Genomic DNA, 22,602 nt, shown 5'->3' on the forward strand with positions numbered 1-22,602 from the left:
AAACTGAAAATAAACTACGTCTGTATTTAAGACTAAAAATACTATTCCTCTGAAAGGAATATTTCTGGAAACAATGATAATGTCAAAAAAATTAACAAAATGACATATGACAATAATGATAAGTTGATTCTTTATTTATTTAGTTCATACAGCGAGTGATTTTTGTATGACTTTTGCGCGATGCAGATGTCTTTAAAAATTAAAAAAGTTTCCACGTTTTATCTTCTAATGCTTTTATAAAAAACATTTAAAAAAAATTCTTCCATCATTGGACTGCTGTGCGTCATATGACCAGCAGATGTCAGTCACTTCACTTCAAGGCTTGTCGTGAATAGGGTCGCATGATTATTGACGTCACTACGGCAAGCGTCCCTTAATACGTCTCTCTGCCACAAATACATGATTTAAGTTGTAGTTGTGTTTCAGAGATTGTCTCTTAAACGCAGCATCCATCCTGTTAAAGACCTCGAGGCAGGAAATACACCTGAACTGAAGGTTTGATCGTTCTAAAGAATGATGCAAAACTGTCGAATTATTTGATATATTTTTCGCTTTATTTATATGTTTGTCCATTTATATTAATGCATCTTTATCATGAAGTTGGTATATTTTTTATTTCAGTCTTCTAATTATGAGTTTGCTATTATTTAGCCTTATCAGATCGATAACGTATTGACTTTTTCTCGTAACTACAGGAAACAAAACTATTAAAAATATTGGCTCATTGTACATTTTTAACAGAAATGGATCACATTGATGCTCACTAACATGCAACCCCAATAGAAGATGTACTGGGCCTTGTTTGTAGTTTAGGTTAAACAAGTGGACAATATTCAATACAGGAATTAACCTCACCATCACTTGTAAACATTCTCACTGACCTGTAGCTCATTCTTTCTCTTTGGTTCTTCATTATTAATGAATACTATCTGCAAACAACAACACACACCACTTAAACAATTGCAGGAGCCAATTTTAATATTTTTTAGTTACATTTTTATGGTACTATTTAGGGTTCTGAAGTTGAATATGTAAAGGTATATTCATAATACTGTGTTTGTGTGACATCAACATCGTTGAGCCATGTGTTGTATAAGATGCATAGTTGCTGTTGACCTCCTCTGATACTGAACATGTATGTGCGCGTCTAGGAAACACATCAGGATTTAGTCACAGCTTTAATAACCCACGTCGTGATATTGATTATTCTGCTGCTGTTGTAAGTCAACTTTAAATGGGTTTTGAGTTGAGAGCGTCTGATAGAGCAGTTTGATTCTCCTTCACTAACTTTGATGGTATGGATCACTGCAGACTGACAGGAAAAGTTACTCCTGTGGTCATACTGATTTGTTGCAATAAAATCAATATTGTAATGGCATCTGGTGACGGTGGATAATTCCGTGGGTGTGTTTGGATCCACCTTTACCTCCTATGTCTCGCTCGCATGGACAAATGCACAAACACAAAAATGGGTCAATAAAAGCAGTTTAATAATAAACACAACAATAATACACGAAAATCAATCATACAAATGTGGTTGTTATTCATATGTTGTCATTGAGTCTGATGTTTAAAAGTTAATTAAACTCTTCTATCTATCTTGACTGTGTGTCCATATATACAGTATGTAGTTATATTTCCCGATCATGGGTTCAAACATTCTGCTGTTGTTGGACAGTAGGAGGCACTGGTGTGCTGTGTCTGTCTACAGTGAGAATGATGAAACATAGTGGAAGAACAGATGATCTCTTCAAGTGATAATCATGTATCCACTATCTCTTCAATGTAGGATTGGAGGTGGGAGAACCAGGGGGAACGTAAAAGTCTTGACAGACAAATACATACAATACACATCCTCCATGATGGAGGTAACTTGCACTTCTTTCAACCAGATGTAAACTTCTATTGTCCACCAGGGACCAGCCTGAAGAAACAGAATGATTTCAATGAATACATTTGAATTCACATGAGGTCTCCCGTGTATACTGGTTTGTACCAGAAACCGGTATTGATCTTCATTTTTATATCAAAGAGAGGAGCCATGTCTGCGGTTTGGAGGTTTGTTGGCCTCAAACGTTCGTACGCGACTAAACACTTTTTTGCTAATGCTACTTATTGGTAGCTTATGGTGACAACGTAAGCTATTAGCTTCACCATCTGTGCCAGAAAACACTGTTGTTAGTATGTAGAATTTATGAAACTCAGGTTCCCGCTCCTTACATCTCACAACGCTGAATTCTGAACGCTGTATTCCCTGTTCAACTGAATTTTCGTCACCACTATACAACAATACTGATGACGTAGAACACATGTCCAGGTCTATTAAGAGTATCAACATTTTTGGATTGACAAAATACATGCGCCACAAATATCTGACATTTTCCCTGTTTTCACTCGACAAAACTACCTCGCAGGTACATGTAAGGCAAGGTATTATATATTTCGATTCCCTATAATAGTACAGGTTAGACATTTATCTTTGAGATAGCTTTAAAATTGATCGATTCAATGTTTTTTTTGAACCCACCAATGGCCTTGTCGCTTGCAATCTGACTCACGTCCCAAACAATTTAATATACCTGTTTTTTTTTAAATTGACATTTTTCTAAAAAAAAATTTCTTTCAGTTTTTATTTTAGTTACATTTTATTTAGTTGGATAAATATGTTCAATACATAATTTGACTGAACATAATTCTAATTTGTAAATACTGAAAATCAGATGTAATAACATTTAAAAGAATGTAGTGAAACTTATGCCGACCAGCCGTACCTCAGTTGTTGTTGGTTATTATTTGTTGCTGCTAAGTGGTAATGACCGATCATACCTGAGGGTCTCCAGCCTCCAGTCTTGACTCTTCAGTCCATCAGATAGAAGCTCCAGTCCTGGTCCCCCTGGATGATTGTAGCTCAGGTACTGAGATGGGTTCGATACCAGAGCTGAAGCCAGAGAAGCACAGCCTCCCTCTGGGATCATACACCCGGACAGTCTGTGATGAAGGAGACATACTTCAACGTTTATTGTTTTATTATACATATATACATATATTATAAAATATTTTACCATGATTCTTTTTGCAGTAATCATTTTGTGATCTGTTCTGCTTTTACTGTTTATTTGTACACACTGTGGGGTAAATCTTATCTTATGAATAAGGATCACATTGATAAACCATATTAACATTGGGAGCCATCTGAAAATGTTTGATTGAGAACATGGCAAGTGTAGGTTTACTCAAAAGCTGGTATCTGTTTGGCTTCTCCCAGAAGGGAGGAACATTTCTGATACTTTGTATTTAAGGATCTAAGAGCAACTGGGAATATCCAGACTTCTTGGATGGCCTTGGTGGAGTTCTGCTTTGGACTCCAGTTTCCTATTTGGTGATAAACATGTAAGTAATGATAGAAACACTTGGTTAAGAGGATAAGGAGGAAAAGTCTTAAGAATCCGAACCCAAGTGGTGTTTTGTTATTAGACTTCTGTGAAGGTCATGATTTGACAAAAGTGTTCAAATAGAAGGCTTACAAGTGTAAGTACCCTATGTCAATTGATTTTTTAATTGTTGACGTGAGGCTACATGTTCTTAAAACTCAATATCATGGGACAAACCGAGGACAAGGTTGAGGAATTGCATCTCTACTCTGTCCAGGGACAATTTTTTTTCTCACAATTGAGTTTGCACAAATAGCAAATATATCAGTCTTAATATTCAACACTGCAGTCATAAAAATGAATGAATAAACCACACTTTGTTGTCTTCGAACAAAGGCTATACAATTAGTGCATCATGTGACTAACATGAGAGAGAAAAATGTGTCTGGTCCAGAAACACTGAGCAATGTTTGGTCCTCATCTATGTCTAAACAATGTACCTTCAGAATAAAGAGAGAAAAGATCCTATAATATTTTATATTTTGATTTGATTTGATTTGAATCAACGTATTTAAGTTATACACATGTATTCATTTTCTAGTAGTTATTACTGATGGAGCGTATCAGCTGGGCTAGCTAGGGACACCCTAAACTGTGGAAGGAAGCAAGAGTGCCTGAGGCGAACCTCAATTTTTGTTAATTAATTATAAATAGGTAAACCTATAGCAGGTGTGTGTATGTGTCGACTGGATCAGTCTTTTGAACTCCTAAACTGCTCGACCAAAGATTTTCCCTGCTGTCACTCATCACACAAATGTTCAAACTGAGCTGAGTCTTCTGTTGTTTCTATATTAGGGTCTTGATAGTAACATTTGACCACTAGCCACTGAGTGTTCTACACATCTGAAGAGCTTGTTTACTTTCACACACTCACCTCTCATCTTCAGAATCAGGTCTTTCCCTAAAGTCAATTCGTCTTTGCATTGACCTGTCACTCTTCATAGACAGACATCCAGGCTCGGGTCCAGGTCCACTGGATTCTGGTGTTGAATGGTCCCTGGAGCTTGAACACAGACACGTTGCACTATGTTGTTTGGACAGGAGAACAGATCTTCTCACCTCTGAGTTGGTCCCAATGTTTTCTCCCAGAGATGATTTAGGGAAAGAATCTTGGTCTTCTATGTCAACTCCTTCACACGAACACAACAGCTTCATCAAGACACGTGTGGTAAGTGTAAAAAATCACCAACAAATTTCCCCCAGACTTCAACCCCACCACTTTCAGAGCAGAATAACGTGAGAAAGAAGAACATGTGGATCATGGATGTTAACTTCTTAACTGGTCAATGGTTCTTCTCTGCTGAACCTCTCGGCCTCAGCTCAACTTCATACTGACCCCCTGACTTACATAAAAGTAACTTAATTTTCAAATATGTTCACAGGTAATTGAAGGAGAGGATACAGGGTTTTACACATCCAGTTTCATAACACTAAAGAATCAGACCTTTATAAGACATATTTAAGTTATAAAGTGAACATGTTTGTTGCATCCTTGTTTAATAATTCTCAATCCAAAACTCATAGTAACTGCAAACTCCACCGTTTTATTTCTTTCATTTTTAACTGATTTGCTTGTAAGTTACCGCAGTATTTTCACAGAAGGAAGTTGTGTTCAAGGTCGGAAAATGTGAGTTTTTTTTACTCTATCTCCTGCTTGATCTGAAGAATGTTAAAGTCACTGACCTCTGCGTAGATCTCCTCTGGTCCTCAGACTTGAGTCCATGTTTGTAAGTCAAGCTTCCATCTGAGCTCAGCTGCTTCTGATTCATGCTCAAGGAAACACTGATAGTTGAAACACGCCCCGTGAGTGAGGTGGTGTGTCCTGGTAACGTGTTGCTTCATGTTTGTCCTGTCACACACTATCATTTATTATAATTTTCACTGGTGTTGTTTGTACAGAACTTCTACTGGTCAGAGCTCAAATAAAAGTAGTAGTCAGTAGAGACAACGTCATGTTTATGATGGTTTTTACACCATATTATCCAAACACCTGTTCTATGATTACTGTACAAAGATGTGTTTTCCCATCATGCCTTCAGTTTCTCTGAGATGGAATCGTTCTCTGAGATTCAAAACAAAGAAGATTAGATCTGCTACTATGGGTTCAGAGTTCACATTTTTCCTGCCACACTGTTCAAAGTTCTACTTCATCAAACTCATTAGTATTATACATCCAGATTGTGTCGGATACCAGAGAAGCGTCACTTTTAACTTTGATTTCTTTCAGGTGGTTTTCTGAACATATTTTCTAATCAAAACTGAGATTTGAAGGCTTTTCAGTGGTGCAGACTCATAAAGCTTCGTGTGATAAATTGCTTAAACCCTTTTCCTCATATCAATGCAAAAAACTTTTGCAAAACACACAAAGCGTTCTAAGTTATTTAGTCCAAATTGAAAGTCAACACAAGCTGAAAACAAAGCTTTTGTTTTTTTCACTTGAACTCTGGTTCCTCCATGTTTCAACACAAGTGCTGCTACAGGAACGTTTGATATCTGCACCTCACCTCTCTCACATGCTTTAGCAAGAAAGTATTCATTTAATCGAGTATACTTTACTATAAGTACAAGTATAGTAGGGATACTGAAGTTTATGTACTTGTAGTGTACTCAAAGTTTACTAATTTGATAATTCTGTGGACTAAATTGGAACATTTTAAGTCTAAGGAAGTGTACTTTCAAGTTTTCCCATCAATATAATACCAGTGTACTCGGTATACTCCCCAGGTTTAATATTGATTATTTTACATCAGTACACGCTCTGTGCACTAGCATCTTTTCTACCAATGTAAAGGTATATACTACTATATGATCGTACAGATATAGATTCATAATAGGGGTAATAACTCAAAGCAAATGTGTGTATCTAACAATAAAAGTCTGTTTACTGTTTACTTCTGGATCAACACAATAATACAGTTGCCAATAAAATAAGTATTCTGTAAGAGAACATTTCATAAAGGATACCTGAGATTAACTATACATTAGTGTACTATTTTCAATCATAAAATTACTTCAATTTTAGAATAAAATAATTATACTGAGTGACGTTTCAGTCAGTAGAGCAGTGAAAGTATGAAGCAGCAGTGAAACTACATTTGACACATGGAAATTACTCATGACATCACTTTCATCATTTTTGGTGAGAAAGTTTCTTTGAGAAAGTGTGTCAGAGCTGCAGGTGAGCGAGTCACCGCTAGGTGGCGATCTATGACAAGAGTTTGTTGTGGTGTCTTGTTCCACGCTGCAAACAGAAAGAAGGTGAGGGCGTGACACACAAGTGGTCTGACCGGTGTAGTGAAGTTGAACATCCTCAATTCATGAGACGACATCAGACATTTTGAGTCAGAAGGGATTCAAGAATCAACTCACTTTCATGTTGCTTCTTCAGTCCAGAAGCTTTTGTGATCATTTATAGACGTTTGATGGACAGATTCAATAGAGAAACACGTGACTTGTGGGCGGAGTCAAACAGAACACTGACTCTCAGCTCACCTGTCCAAATGTGTCGTCAGTGTTGGACGTTTGAGCTCTGGCTGGATCTAAGATGGCGGCACAGGTGTGGCGTGAGAACGGCGTCTCATGGTTGTGTAACCTGATGAAGTTTGACTTGAGAGAAGCAGGTCAGAGAGCAAAGCAGAGATATTGACCTTTCATAACATCTGCACAAATAGATTCTTTCTGAGCCTCCACTGACCCTCAATGACAAGTGACTTTACAGTAACATGTGGATTTAAACACACGTGGATGTTTTCTGTCCATTCATTTATTTGAAGATCAAAACAGAATCAAAAGAAATGAAGCAGCAGTTCAACTATGTTGGACAAGATTATTCACCTCTGACATCACAAGTGACTCATTAACTAATGTCTACACACCTGGAAGAAACTACACAATATATACAACTATCACCACTGCACAAAACCTGAAGGTGTGTTTGTGTTATTAATTGTATATATGTGTACATGTGTTTGTTTAAATTCATTTGTGAGTGCATGTTTTGTTTGTTTGTATGTGTTTGGGTGTGCACCTGTTTGTGTTTGAGAAAGCTTCTGTGTTTGTGCGTGTTGGTGCCTGTTTTGTGTGTTTATTTGGCATGTGTGCCGGTTTTTTGTGTGCTGCTGTGTGTTTGTTTGTTCTATTTGTGTGTATGTATAATTGATTTTTCTTATATTTTTTTGTGTCTTTGTGCATGTCCCTAAGTGTGTTTGTGTGTATTTTTCTGGGTCAGCATTTGTGTGTGTACATGTGTGTGTGTGTGTAGGTGTTCATGTGTGTGTGTAAGCGTGTGTGCATTTGTGTGCACATGTGTTATGTGATAACGGCGACTGTGAACACATGTTGCTAGAATTGAGCAGATGAACCAAGAGAAGCTACAAAGTCAACAAGAATCAGATCACATGACATCCTGATGTGACTTTCAAACACATTTCCAGTGAAGGAACAAAGATCAGCAGCTCTGAAGTCTGCAGAGTCTCAGGAGAACCAGATGTTTCTTGGTTGATTCCTCCTGAAACATGGAGACAGAAAAATGTATCAACTTGTAAAATCATGTGTGAAGTGAGTCGACACGTTGATGTCTTGAAGAAAAGTGACAATTATCATCCACTGACTTTAGTCTCTGTCCACGGACGGATCCTTCAGATGGTCCAGCTCCGAGCTGGGGGGCGCTGTAAGATCACAAACCCTGTTAGCTTGTGTGCTTCTCACCAGCAGATGAAACTAGTGTCAACACTGATGCTAGCATGCTAGCACTCTGTCACATGGTCAACATCTGAGCTGAGACAAGATCATGTACTTACAAGACGAGTCAGAGTCGCCTGAAATGGAAAGAAAGAGGACAAATTACACCTGAAGAAGATGAACATAGAAGAGTTCCTCTGACCTCTTCTCATCTCTGCTGACCTTCTTACACTTTGACCTTCTATTCTTTCTCTCCAGTATCTGGAGATGATCTGGATCAAATCACTAACTCTCACCTTTCTTCTTCTTCTTGTAGATGAAGTATCCAACCACTGGGAGCACCAGAGCGGAGGCAGCGACGGCGGCAATGATGATGTACAAGGTCAGGAAAGTCCTGGCTGTGGATGGAGAGCAAAGTAAGTGGAAACATGATCAGGTGACCAGTGTTAGAGACGTGGTGGGCCTCATTCAGCAGATCCATGCTGACCACACCTGGACTCTCATCTGGATGAAACTTCTGGAGACACCAAGAAGGTTCTGAAGACTCTTACCGTTGCTCAGGATCTTCGCCCGCTCCAGTTTGGTGACCACGTCTTCCGGAATGCCGTCCAGTTGAAACACACACTCGTACCTGGACCAGTCGTCAGACGGGACTTTCAGGTGGACCATGTTCTGGAAGGTTCCGTCAGGGTTGGGGAGGATCTCTCCGTGTTCCACGTCCTCGTGCAGCTCCTCTCCGTCTTTGGTCCAGAACAACATGGCTCTGTCGGGGTAGAAGCCTGTAGCGTGGCAGGTGACCGGAGAGCTGGCTGTCTTCTGGAGGAGAGACACTCGTGGACGCTCTGAAGGGAGAGACACACTTCAGAGGACTGACCTTCTAGTGGACTCATGTCTGGACCTGAAGAGGTCAACATCTGCTCACTATGGAGGAGGAGAGGAGAAGAGAGGGAGAGGAAAAGAGAGGACACGGAAAAAATCAGAGAGAAGGAGTGAAGGAAAAGAAAGGCAGATGTTGAGGAGAAGAGGAGAAAGTAAATGATGAATAGCAGAATGAGAAGAATGAAGAGGAGGAGGATGGAGGAAAAGATGAGGAGGAGGCGAATGGAATGTTGGGGAGGAGGACAGTAGATAAGAGGAGAGAGAGAAGGAGTAGACATGAGGAGGAGGGAGAGACAAGAGGAGGAAGGAGAGCAGAAGGAGAAGAAGGTCATGTAACTACCTGTTCTCATCAAGGTTTTGCTCCCAAACTTCACAAACTTCTTCAGATCATTTGGACATTCCTGGGTGTAGAGAAACTTTCTATGTTTCTTCATGCCTTCATTCTGGTCCCACTTGTGTTTGGTGATGACGGCCTGAGGACTCGGAGCGACCCAGGTCAGAGTCTGAAGGTCAAACACGAGGAAGTCTTCTCCATCAAAGCCGTGCTGTTCATAACCTTTGACCTCTCCAGTCTCATCGTCCCACTCACAACTGTTCATTATCTGAACGATGTGAACACCTGAGAGAGAAACCAGAGTGAGACCTGATCTACTCCAATGTTTAATACTCCACTGTGATCTACTCCACTGTTTAATACTCCACTGTGATCTACTCCACTGTTTAATACTCCACTGTGATCTACTCCACTGTTTAATACTCCACTGTGATCTACTCCACTGTTTAATACTCCACTATGATCTACTCCACTGTGTAATACTCCACTATGATCTACTCCACTGTTTAATACTCCACTATGATCTACTCCACTGTGATCTACTCCACCATGATCTACTCCACTGTTTAATACTCCACTGTGATCTACTCCACTGTGTAATGCTCCACTATGATCTACTCCACTGTTTAATACTCCACTGTGATCTACTCCACTGTTTAATACTCCACTATGATCTACTCCACTGTTTAATACTCCACTGTGATCTACTCCACTGTTTAATACTCCACTGTGATCTACTCCACTGTTATCTACTCCACTGTTTAATACTCCACTATGATCTACTCCACTGTGATCTACTCCACTGTTTAATACTCCACTGTGATCTACTCCACTGTGTAATACTCCACTATGATCTACTCCACTGTTTAATACTCCACTGTGATCTACTCCACTGTTTAATACTCCACTGTGATCTACTCCACTGTTTAATACTCCACTATGATCTACTCCACTGTTTAATACTCCACTGTTATCTACTCCACTGTTTAATACTCCACTATGATCTACTCCACTGTTTAATACTCCACTGTGATCTATTCCACTGTTTAATACTCCACTATGATCTACTCCAGTGTTTAATACTCCACTGTGATCTACTCCACTGTTTAATACTCCACTATGATCTACTCCACTGTTTAATACTCCACTGTGATCTACTCCACTGTTTAATACTTCACTATGATCTACTCCACTGTCTAATACTCCACTATGATCTACTCCACTGTCTAATACTCCACTGTGATCTACTCCACTGTCTAATACTCCACTGTGATCTACTCCATTGTCTAAAACTCCACTATGATCTACTCCATTGTTTAATACTTCACTATGATCTACTCCACTGTCTAATACTCCACTATGATCTACTCCACTGTCTAATACTCCACTGTGATCTACTCCACTGTCTAATACTCCACTATGATCTACTCCACTGTCTAATACTCCACTGTGATCTACTCCATTGTCTAAAACTCCACTGTGATCTACTCCACTGTTTAATACTCCACTATGATCTACTCCACTGTTTAATACTCCACTGTTATCTACTCCACTGTTTAATACTCCACTATGATCTACTCCACTGTTTAATACTCCACTGTGATCTACTCCACTGTTTAATACTCCACTGTGATCTACTCCACTGTTTTATACTCCACTGTGATCTACTCCGCTGTTTAATACTCCACTGTGATCTACTCCACTGTTTAATACTCCTCTGTGATCTACTCCAGTTTCCTCCTCTGATCTACTCTGTATACAAGATTGATGTTTCAGGATGTAAAAGGTTGAACATGTTCTTCCGTCAGATGATTCAGTTTGAAGGTCAAACATTGATTTAAACAACAAACCTCCAGTTTGGTTGAATCTCTGTTTTACTATTTCAATGTTGTTCTTCTGGACCTGCTGGTCGTTGTTGAATTGATTTGTGTTTCTCTCCCAGTACTGAGGATCATCTGCTGTGACCTGGATCATCCAGTCTTGTTTGGGTACAAGTCTCCTGGTGTTGCTGTCGTAGTGTTGCACTTCAACTCCGTCCACATAAGTGACAACAACATACTCTGGGAAGTTTTTAACTCCAACAGACGCAGTGTTGAATTGCTGATATGTGTGAATCACTGTGAGACACAAAAACAAAGTTTAGATCTTCTCTGAAGTCTGGTTCTGATGAGCCAACGTTGGCAAATTTTCCAAGTGCACGTGCAACACAAGTTAGGATTCTGTGGTTAAAGACGTGATTAAAAGTTAAAATATGAGGGAACATGCAGAATAGTATTAAAAAATAAACAACACTGTACAACACTGTATTAAAACACATCAACATTTGAAGGAAAATAAAAAAAAACATTACAAAACTAAAAGTGTTAAACCAACAAATATCTTGATAACTTAAACAAGTGCAGACAACAGTAAACTTATCAAACCCATGATGTAAACGTCACTTAAATAACTTAATGTCATGTTTTTCTTCATAAACAGAAACATTTGTGTTTTATCTGCTGACAGACAGTTTCTCTTTTGCAAATAGAAATTCATAGAAAGTCCATGTTTTCTGTTCATTTCTTCTATAAAGTAACACAATGTTCAGTTATACAGTTATTTAGTTATAAAATATCATACGTTCTTGAACACACCATAACAATCCCATTGTCATTGAATGCATCACTCTCGTGTCACAAAGAAAGTTAACAAACATTGTGTTTCTTTCAGTCTTCCTCATCCACATGTCTATAGTTCATTTATTTTCAAAGGAGTAACAACATAAAGTTCTTATTTATTTTGTGTATGAAAATAAAGAGCATCTTACAAAACGTGAGCTAAGAGAATAGAATCAAGAAGCTTCTTAAAATCATAGAAATGATAAAGTTATTATTCAGAGCAGTCGTTACCGCAGTGTTTAAAAACAAGTGATCAGCTGATGAAGACAAAACTCTGGAGTCACTTTCTGTTCAAACAACAAGTTCATACGTCAGTCAACAGAAGTGACTCAACAGCGCCACCAGGTGAGCACCTGACATTGAGCTCGGATCTACTTTTCTGTTGAGGATTTGTTCAGGGTTCTGAGATGAAAAGTGAATCAGTGAAACACTTTGACTCCTCTGAGGGTCAAAGGTCATGAAGGTTGTAGTGAAGAGTATTTAGAGAAATACAAGGTGACGCAGGTGTGAACACATGAAAGTGGAGGAAGTTGACTCACTCGCACTTGAGCTGTGGATCCACAAAACAAGCAGAAACATCACGTTCTTCATCTTCAACTCTTTTCTGGAAACTAGGATCCAACAAGTCTTCAGGTCGAGGATCGAAGTATAAGTGAAAGTAAACCAGAGACGCAGGAAGAAATCTCTCAGCCAATCAGGATTCAGCATGACGTCACTCTGCACCCGCCTGCAACTCGTTTTCAGGTTGAAAGTGAAAGTAAACCAAGCCTTTTATTACGACTATATTTGTTTTCAGACTCGTTAGCAGCAGACAAATGTGATTTGTCTGAACCCCAAGTATAGTCACGCAGCAATATTGAATACCAGGAGTGTCAGAATTACAAACAAACAAATGTTTATTTAAGTGGACATTAATACGGAAAATAAATGGAATTGACACTGGATTTATTTATTTTATATTTCAACATTCTAACATTTAAATGTGCGCCTTAATACGTTCATATTCATATATTTGTTGATTTTTCATTTTTTATTTCCAGATTTATTTCCAAATGATGGCACTCTTGGAATTTCACAGTACAGCAGTGAACTCCGATATACAACAACATTTCTATTCGTAGTAAATCAGGCGAGGCCACTGAAATTGGTATAAAGATTATTTTTCATTCGTTTAATTTTTTATTTTTGTATGATATCTTGGATTATTTTTTATTTATGAATATTTTTTGGCAACTACATATTATACTATGAATTTTATAAAAATATGATTATTATTTTTACTATACATATTATAATACGTAAAGTAATTTTTTTAAATTTATCATTATGGTTGCTTGTTTTTGTCATTTATAAAAAAAAACTTGGTGTTGCTTCTTCAAATAACAATGTATTTGTAATTGTAATTCATCTTCAAGGTCACATCATGTATTAATTCTCAATTTTTAAGTATTATTTTGAGCTTTGTGTTGTTTTTTTTTTGGTTTGTTTCTTTTCCAAATCAATGATATTATATTGGGATAGTTTTACACATAATGCATATTTGTTTGCTTTTTTTCCAATCCGAAAAGTGAAAAAGAACATCATATATTAGGTTTAAAAATAATAAGGTCCTGGTCCATCTTCCTGTGTGTAGAGCAGAAAGTAGGACAGTCCACCTCCATGAGTAGCAGTGGAATGACTTCACCTTTAGTGGGACGTTCAGAGAGATGGTTGATAAAATAAGCGTTTAGCTATGTGGTATAAATATATAATATATAATAAAGGACTGCGACTGTGATATGTGATGCTTAACAAATGCAGCACATGAGGGGGGCGATGGGAGGACGACCGACTACGACGCAAAAATATATTGACTGGGTCACTAAACAAACACCAAAACAAAACAAACACCACATGATGTCCGTGTCCATTAAATATCACTGTTAGATGAAGAAATTCGCTGTTAAAAAAAACAAAAACACTCTATAATCTTTTTTCATGCATAACACGATCATTTCCAAGTGTGTGAATTAATTTTCATCGCATCATTTGCAGGTTTTATTAGCGTACCAGTGGGCCAGCAGATCCAGGACTCATTAAGGGTTCAAAATAACTGAATATTTGAACTAATGAGGCCAATTAATTTTAAAAAAAACAACCCTCCCCAAAGTTCAAGATTAAATAATGCAGTCATTTGCCGTTAATTTAGAGGATGTTTATATCTCTTCAGCGGTGCAAGCACATTTCTTAGAGTGGTTCAACTCTGAATCTAAACTTTGGACCTGGGAGTCATTTCTCAAAACCACGATGCTCACTTTTACACATGTCTTCAGATCAACGTGTAGTCAATATTGACACAAGGCTGTGAGTCTTTCAGCTTCACAGTCGTCTGCTTGTTACAACCGACAGCAAAGAAGTAACGATCGTCCATTTTTATCTCCATAGATGGTCCCATCTTTACTGCTGATTCTTGGATTTTTGTTTCATGTTTCTTTCACCTAAACAAAAAGTCACCGTAAAAGCTGGACCGACCAGCACCAATCACCAAAACATGCATAACCAACCAATGACAATGTGGACTCAAAATACTGTAAAAGGCATTTTTTAAGGTTAATTGACTGATGAATAAAACGTTAATTGGTGACATAGAAAACAGAATAAACATACAGACATTGTACCAGTTTGGGGGGGTGATTGAACAATAAATGTCTGTTATTTATTTATTTTATTTATTCGTTTGTTTTCAGTTTGTCTTATCTCATTTAGAGTGTTCCGAACCGAATGTCATTTAAACCTTTTCCTACACTTTGAAATAAAGACTATTAACGGTGATCATTAAATAAAAAAAGAATAAGCGATAAAACTGAAACTACAGTCATTTGTCTTAAGACCATGAATGAAATTAAACAGAAATAAGGTCATTTACATTGTTGGGGTTTTGTTCCGACATACCAGCTGAACATTAAATGCTTTTTTTTGTGTTAATCCAGGTTATCATTAGGACCCAGGAATCTGTTTGAATTAGACACTCTACATGGATGTCCGGCCATCTCCTCAAATCAAACGTGATGCTATCAAACTCATGTATTTAATTATATGAATTAGATAAATGTAGGGCAATAACAAGAGTATAAAAAAATATCTACAAATAGATAAAAAATATAAAGACACGATATTAAGTGTAGTTTCTGTGAGAGGTTATAGTCTGCAGTGAGAAAAAAGTGGTTAAAGTGCTGCGAGAAATCATCAATGAGTGTCCAAGAGTTGATCTATTCGCTCCATTTAACGAAAGATCTATAGCAGCTTTAAATTGCATCCAGACAGGGAGGTGTGAGGGGCTGCTTGGGACCATATTCAAGTGAGGATCACCCTGACGATCCACTCCGGAACTATGTGGTTTAAATAGAAGGTCACTGAGGCAGAGCATACCTCTGTCAAGGATTGCATTTGAGTTTATAGAATCAGGTGACAAAATGATTCCAGAAATGTACCTTTACCTTACCATTTTCTGGAGACATAAGACATTTGTGTTTGTGGTATTGAAATGTTCTACTTTCTACTCTTCTGCTTTTAAACTGTATTCATTGGATCACATCTCTTCTTCTCCCCCTGCACTGGTGTGTCTCCGTCTCTCTTTTCACTCTTATTGAATTGCTGATTTTGAATCTTCGAGAAGTCAATTCCATTGAAGATATTTGAGCACGAAGATCCAGCTTCATCTAACCAGACCCGAGTTGACATGAAGTTTGTCCTGAAAAGACAAATAAGTAGAAGATATTCCGACTACATTTTGCTGGTTTCGTGATCACATGATTGGTTGACTTAAGTGGCATGCTAACAGTGTTAATAATGATGTACTTTGACATAATTGTTTTAAAATCCATTTATGTTTTTATTACTTTGTAGAATGGGATTATTTCTTAAACAGTTATTTGACCCAAACGAGACGAAAACAAAGTTTGAGTGGTGAAAAGCGGTCGAATTATAACCTTTTTCGAGCCTTCAAAAAAACACATTTTACACATTTGGGCAACATTTTTTTGCGCTCACATGGTCCGTCTGATATCATACTTGAGTATTCCGACATTTTTCTCAATGTTCGGACACGTCGATTTTTGGCAATTTTTTAAAGTTTGAGTGATTATAATTGGTCGAATTATACCTTTTTTTGAGCCTTCAAAAAACAACATTTTACACATTTGGGCAACAATTTTTTGCGCTCAAATGGTCCGTCTGATATCATACTTTTGTATTCCGACATTTTTTCAATTTTCGGACACGTCGATTTTTGCCCATATTTTAAAGTTTGAGTGATTAAAATCGGTCGAATTATACCTTTTTTTGACCTCCTCTGATACTCAACATGTATGTGCGCGTCTAGGAAACACATCAGGATTTAGTCACAGCTTTAATAACCCACGTCGTGATATTGATTATCCTGCTGCTGTTGTAAGTCAACTTTAAATGGGTTTTGAGTTGAGAGCGTCTGATAGAGCAGGTTGATTCTCCTTCACTAACTTTGATGGTATGGATCACTGCAGACTGACAGGAAAAGTTACTCCTGTGGTCATACTGATTTGTTGCAATAAAATCAATATTGTAATGGCATCTGGTGACGGTGGATAATTCCGTGGGTGTGTTTGGATCCACCTTTACCTCCTATGTCTCGCTCGCATGGACAAATGCACAAACACAAAAATGGGTCAATAAAAGCAGTTTATTAATAACGACAACAATAATAATAAAATCATTTTTCTTTTGGTTTTTATACCAGTTACATTTTATTTAGTTGGATAAATATGTTCAATACATAATTTGACTGAACATAATTCTAATTTGTAAATACTGAAAATCAGATGTAATAACATTTAAAAGAATGTTACGTGAAACTTGTACCGACCAGCCGTACCTCAGTTGTTGTTGGTTATTATTTGTTGCTGCTAAGTGGTAATGACCGATCATACCTGAGGGTCTCCAGCCTCCAGTCTTGACTCTTCAGTCCATCAGATAGAAGCTCCAGTCCTGGTCCCCCTGGATGATTGTAGCTCAGGTCCAGCTCTCTCAGATGAGATGGGTTCGATACCAGAGCTGAAGCCAGAGAAGCACAGCCTCCCTCTGAGATCATACACCCGGACAGTCTGTGATGAAGGAGACATACTTCAACGTTTATTGTTTTATTATACATATATGCATATATTATAAAATATTTTACCATGATTCTTTTTGCAGTAATCATTTTGTGATCTGTTCTTCTTTTACTGTTTATTTGTACACACTGTGGGGTAAATCTTATCTTATGAATAAGGAACACATTGATAAACCATATTAACATTGGGAGCCATCTGAAAATGTTTGATTGAGAACATGGCAAGTGTAGGTTTACTCAAAAGCTGGTATCTGTTTGGCTTCTCCCAGAAGGGAGGAACATTTCTGATACTTTGTATTTAAGGTTCTAAGAGCAACTGGGAATATCCAGACTTCTTGGATGGCCTTGGTGGAGTTCTGCTTTGGACTCCAGTTTCCTATTTGGTGATAAACATGTAAGTAATGATAGAAACACTTGGTTAAGAGGATAAGGAGGAAAAGTCTTAAGCATCCGAACCCAAGTGGTGTTTTGTTATTAGACTTCTGTGAAGGTCATGATTTGACAAAAGTGTTCAAATAGAAGGCTTACAAGTGTAAGTACCCTATGTCAATTGATTTTTTAATTGTTGACGTGAGGCTACATGTTCTTAAAACTCAATATCATGGGACAAACCGAGGACAAGGTTGAGGAATTGCATCTCTACTCTGTCCAGGGACAATTTTTTTTCTTCTCACAATTAAGTTTGCACAAATAGCAAATATATCAGTCTTAATATTCAACACTGAATCTACAGTAGATGTAGAAATGATGTTCTGACCCGAGGGTCTCCAGGTGACAGTGTGGACTCTCTAGTCCAACAGAGAGAAGCTCCACTCCTGCGTCCTGCAGCTTATTGTTGCTCAGGTCCAGTTCTGACAGACTAGAGGATGGAGAGCTGAGGACTGAAGACAGAAGTGAACAACTTCTCTCTGAGAGCAAACACCTGCTGAGCCTGGGAAAGAGACACATTTCATAAACAACTTTTTATTCTCTAATTTGACAGGAAATAACTTGTGAACAAGAGACTATTTACTTTAAGGTTGCTGTCTGTTGTTTAGAAAGAGACTTTGCAGTCATAAAAATGAATGAATAAACCACGCTTTGTTGTCTTCGAACAAAGGCTATATAATTAGTGCATCATGTGACTAACATGAGAGAGAACAATGTGTCTGGTCCAGAAACACTGAGCAATGTTTGGTCCTCATCTATGCCTCAACAACCTTCAGAATAAAGAGAGAAAAGATCCTATAATATTTTATATTTTGATGGTTGTTGAATCAACGTATTTAAGTTATGACACATGTATTAATTTTCTAGTACTTATTACTGATGGAGCGTATCAGCTGGACTAGCTAGGGACACCCTAAACTGTGGAAGGAAGCAAGAGTGCCTGAGGCAAACCTCAATTTTTTTTTAAATTAATTATAAATAGGTAAACCTATAGCAGGTATGTGTCGACTGGATCAGTCTTTTGAACTCCTAAACTGCTCGACCAAATTGCTTAAAAATAAGTACTCCTCTGTTTTTTGGGGACTTTTTGTCTTGTTTTTGTCCGTTTTTATCTTTTTTTCATATCATCCTTTGTCATTTATATGTTTATCATTTTCATTTATTTTTTATTTATTTATTTATTTATTCCCTTTTCTTCACACCTACTTACCCAATTTACCTGGGCATCTCCGGGTATTTCATCCAGTATGTAAAAAAATAGTCTAGTCATCTTTAGTGATTGCAATATAATTGGGGTGTCATTCATGTCCTGTTACAAACACTAGGTCAGATAAACCTTCTCCTGCAATACATGCTGGGAGGCTCTGTTTTAAAGAACTACTACTACTTGAACTTATTTAAATTGAATTCTGGAGATGTTCTGACCTGAGAGTCTCAAGTTGACAGTGTGGACTCTTCAGTCCAGCAGACAGCTGTTCCACTCCTAAATCCTGCAGAAAGTTGTGGCTCAGGTCCAGTTGTTTCAGACTAGAGGACGGAGAGCTGAGGACTGAGGACAGGAGTGAACAACTTCTCTTTGACAGTTGACACCTTCTTAGCCTGTGAAAGAGACGGATCTCATCAACACCTCCATTTTTAATTTTTTATTAAGACTAACTTCAACAAACTCTGAAGTGTAAATGTTGGAGAGTTTTGGTTAAGGTTGTATTTCAGGACCTCAATGGAATCCTGTTGAAGACTGATGTCAAAAATGGACTGCTTCACCGAAGGGCAAACTAATGAAATTCTGAAGGGTCGCACGATGACTGGGGTAGTTTGAAGGGATTTTCGATGACTCCCTGCCGTTTCTCTCTGACTTCTACGAAGTGGAAAAGGCACTTCGGTTCAATCCCTTTCCCCTTCCAACTTTGAGGCAAGTCTCTCTGGTTCAACCTCAGCACCGGACTCTAAGATTCCCGCCTGCAACATGTTTCAAAAACCACTCATTAAGAAGCACTTTGGCAGTAGTGTCCGCTTTTGATCATGAGTGGCAAAAGCTTGGCTGAACTTGGTCAACACATCAGTGATGACAGGGACATTCTCACGACAATCTGTCACAAGTTCAAGCATTGTGTCATCAATCGCCACAACCTGTGGATGATGGGCAAGAAATGGCTTCTGTGGTGCTTGAATCCTTGGATGGGGCATCCTGACTAGTATAGTTAACCCACCTTTCAACATCCAAATGCATTTTGCTCCTGAAGCACCTTTTTATTTAACAAACTGAGAATCATGAACATGTTTTAGGTTTGACATTTGATGCACTTTTCCACTGTGCACATCTTCAATCTCATGGTACAAGACCCTGTCTTTCACCACCAGACCTGTGGACTTTCTCTTTCCTAGAAGGTAGTTCCCCCGCTCCCCCCTCTCCTACATTTGATTAGTACCCTGAGTGTCCGACCTAGTTCTTGTAACCTCCCAATTTTTCTTTGGAGTACCAAAGCAAGTAAGGAGTATTTCCTGCTTCACTAAGCTCACAACCTTCCCCTCCTGAACATATCTGCCTGATGTTTCTGTTTTCAGCCAGATCCAAACCAACCTCTGTGCCTGTTCTAAGCATGTGACAAATGGCAACACACCCATCATATACTGAATCTTCATTTATGGCTTCCGACTCGTCCCCTTTGTTGTGACGTCCCTGGACGACATTTCACATCATATTCAAACACAGCAAGCTGTGCCGTTCACTTTTGCTAAGTTTCCTCCATGTAAGCAGTTAAGAGGTGATGTAGTGGATTATTTTCTGTGTGAACTTGGAAAGACTGGAAAGACTATACTCTCTGGCGACACCACTGTGGGGATCATAACCAGTCCCTCAGACAGTGGAGTGTTCCCAGGCTTTAACAACATGTTGTGGTTGATGCAAGATTCCCTCCGATGACACTGTGCATAAACTGTTGCTGTGGACCATGCAGTGTGTAAAGCGTGTAAATAGAGAACGGAGAAGAGAGAAACTCCACCCATAGCTACATATCGTGTACAGCTTGTCCTGCAGTTGAAAAGGCTGACAAGTAATGCGTCTGACCTGAGATTCTCCAGGTAACAATGTGGACTCTTCAGTCCAGGAGACAGCAGCTCCACTCCTGTATCCTGTAGGTTATTGTTGCTCAGGTGCCAGACTAGAGGATGGAGAGCTAATAACTGAGGACAGGAGTGAATAACTTCTCTCTGACAGCTCACATTCTCTGAGTCTGTTAACAAATGGAAAGGCAGAAAACAGACATTAATGTCTTTCTTTTATCTTGAGAGATTTTTTACTGCCTGATTCACTTACAGGACTTTGTTTGAGGCCCGGACCACCGGCAGCAGCCTCACAAGAGCCTCCTCTGAAGCAGAGTATTTCTTCAAGTCAAACACGTCCAGATCTTCCTCTGAGGACAATAAGATGAAGGCCAAGGCAGACCATTGAGCAGGAGACAGTTGGCCTGTGGAGAGACGTCCTTATCTCAGCTGCAGTTGGACCTCTTCTACTATAGAAGTGTCCTTGACTTCATTCAGGCAGTGGAACAGATTGATGATTCTCTCTGGAGACACATTCTCACTTATCTTCTTCTTGATTAGTTCTGCAGTGTCCTGATGGGTCCAGGAGCTACTTCCTGTCTGTCTCCACAGACCTTGCAGGAAACCCTGGCTGGTCGGCAGAGAAAGACCCAGAAGGAAAAGCAGAAACAAGTGCAGGTGTCCGTTAGGACTCTCTACAGATGTATTTATTGCTCTCTGCTAAAACTGTTTTACGTGGACTTTGTTTCCAAAGATTCTTGATAGTTTTGATGATGGTTGTGAATCCAGCAGATTAACTCCAGAGGTGGTGAACTTCAGGTGGACGTGAAGAGCAGCCAGAAACTCCTGAACACTCAGGTGGATAAAGCAGAACACTTTTTCCTCCTGCAATCCTCCCACCTCTCTGAAGAGCTGTGTGAAAACTCCTGAGAAAACTGAAGCATTTGTGACATCAATACCACATTCTGTGAGGTCTGACCTGTAGAAGATCAAGTTTCCTCTCTGTAGCTGCTCGAACGCCAGTTTTCCAAGAGACTCAACCATCTCTCTGCTCTCACTATCCCAGACTTTGTCTATTCCAGCTCCTTTATTGTACTTCAGCTTCTTGACTTTTGACTGAACCACCAGGAAGTGGAAGTACATCTCCGTCAGGGTATTGGGCAGCTCTCTTGTCTCTGTCTTCAACATGTCCTCCAGAACTGTGGCAGTGATCCAGCAGAAGATCGGGATGTGACACATGATGTAGAGGCTTCTTGAGGTCCTGATATGAGAGATGATGCTGCTGGCCTGGTCCCTATTTCTGAAGCTTTTCTTAAAATACTCTTCCTTTTGGAGGTCTTTGAATCCTCTGATCTCCTGCTGCAGGTCGTGTGGTCATCCAGAGGCGAGCTGAGGGAAGAAGATTCCCTTTGATGAAGTTTGTCAGCAGGATGTCTACTGAGCTAGACTCTGTAGCTTCCGTCAAGCTTGGACTGTTGACAAAGTCCAGAGGGAGTCGGCACTCGTCCAACACTGAAACACAAACACGTGACCTGATCATGTACCTGATCAATACCGAAGGTAGTCCAAGTCCAACCTGGACCTATCTAAAAGATGAGAAGAAAACTTTTCTCAAAAACTGGCTTTGGTCTAAAGCCTCTTAGAATCCTCCTGACCAATTGAAATGTCCATTTGTTCTCAAAACAGGTCTCCGTCACACCACACTCACCTCAAGTCTAGACACTTCTACTAAACGGTTGTCCAGGACTGAGATCTCTAATGAAGCAGCTGAGACAGAAACTGTTTTTGTGGAATACTTTGACGTACCTCAAGTGTTGAATTCAAATCTGTCTGATGTTTTTGGATAGTCTGGAGACTAGGAACATCTGATATTTGTCTGTGGAAGCATAAGAAGTTATACAATCACCAATTCTCATTCACTTCTGGTCATGACTTTAAGTTGTTGAAATTTAATTGTGTCTATTCTATGACAACATTGAACAGTTTAAAGGGAATGGAAGTTTTCAGGATCTAGAAAAATAGATA

At 38.9% G+C, this 22,602-nt stretch overlaps 1 protein-coding gene and 1 pseudogene across 2 annotated transcripts; both read right to left on the minus strand.

Moving 5' to 3' along the window:
• Positions 1–1,498: 1,498 nt before the first annotated feature.
• Positions 1,499–21,853, minus strand: LOC148084415 (NLR family CARD domain-containing protein 3-like; annotated as a pseudogene). Its single transcript, XR_015710766.1, has 7 exons — positions 20,852–21,853; positions 20,603–20,768; positions 18,961–19,134; positions 17,864–18,037; positions 16,925–17,098; positions 2,827–2,988; positions 1,499–1,924 (listed from the first exon to the last, which is right to left on the minus strand). The product of XR_015710766.1 is annotated as an NLR family CARD domain-containing protein 3-like (transcript).
• On the minus strand, positions 7,177–12,648 carry LOC148084416 (class I histocompatibility antigen, F10 alpha chain-like). The gene is made up of 8 exons (XM_087787489.1): positions 12,521–12,648; positions 11,175–11,441; positions 9,331–9,609; positions 8,663–8,953; positions 8,408–8,509; positions 8,231–8,248; positions 8,042–8,098; positions 7,177–7,938 (listed from the first exon to the last, which is right to left on the minus strand). The coding sequence occupies exons 1-7, from the start codon at positions 12,570–12,572 to the stop codon at positions 8,043–8,045; spliced, it is 1,065 nt and encodes a 354-aa protein (XP_087643615.1). The 5' UTR covers positions 12,573–12,648; the 3' UTR covers positions 7,177–7,938; position 8,042.
• Positions 21,854–22,602: the final 749 nt, after the last annotated feature.

This window comes from Callionymus lyra, chromosome 3 (genome assembly GCF_982586985.1).
Source record: "Callionymus lyra chromosome 3, fCalLyr1.hap1.1, whole genome shotgun sequence".
In the NCBI taxonomy this organism is placed as follows: domain Eukaryota; kingdom Metazoa; phylum Chordata; class Actinopteri; order Syngnathiformes; family Callionymidae; genus Callionymus; species Callionymus lyra.

Excerpts from the sequence above, each read along its gene's own strand:
- LOC148084416 (XM_087787489.1), bottom strand. The coding sequence starts at position 12,572 with ATGAAGAACGTGATGTTTCTGCTTGTTTTGTGGATCCACAGCTCAAGT. Across the intron at positions 9,610-11,174 it reads GAGATTCAACCAAACTGGAG|GTGTTCACATCGTTCAGATA; the intron begins GTTTGTTGTTTA and ends TTTCTCTCTCAG. Across the intron at positions 8,510-8,662 it reads GGCGAAGATCCTGAGCAACG|CCAGGACTTTCCTGACCTTG; the intron begins GTAAGAGTCTTC and ends CTCCATCCACAG.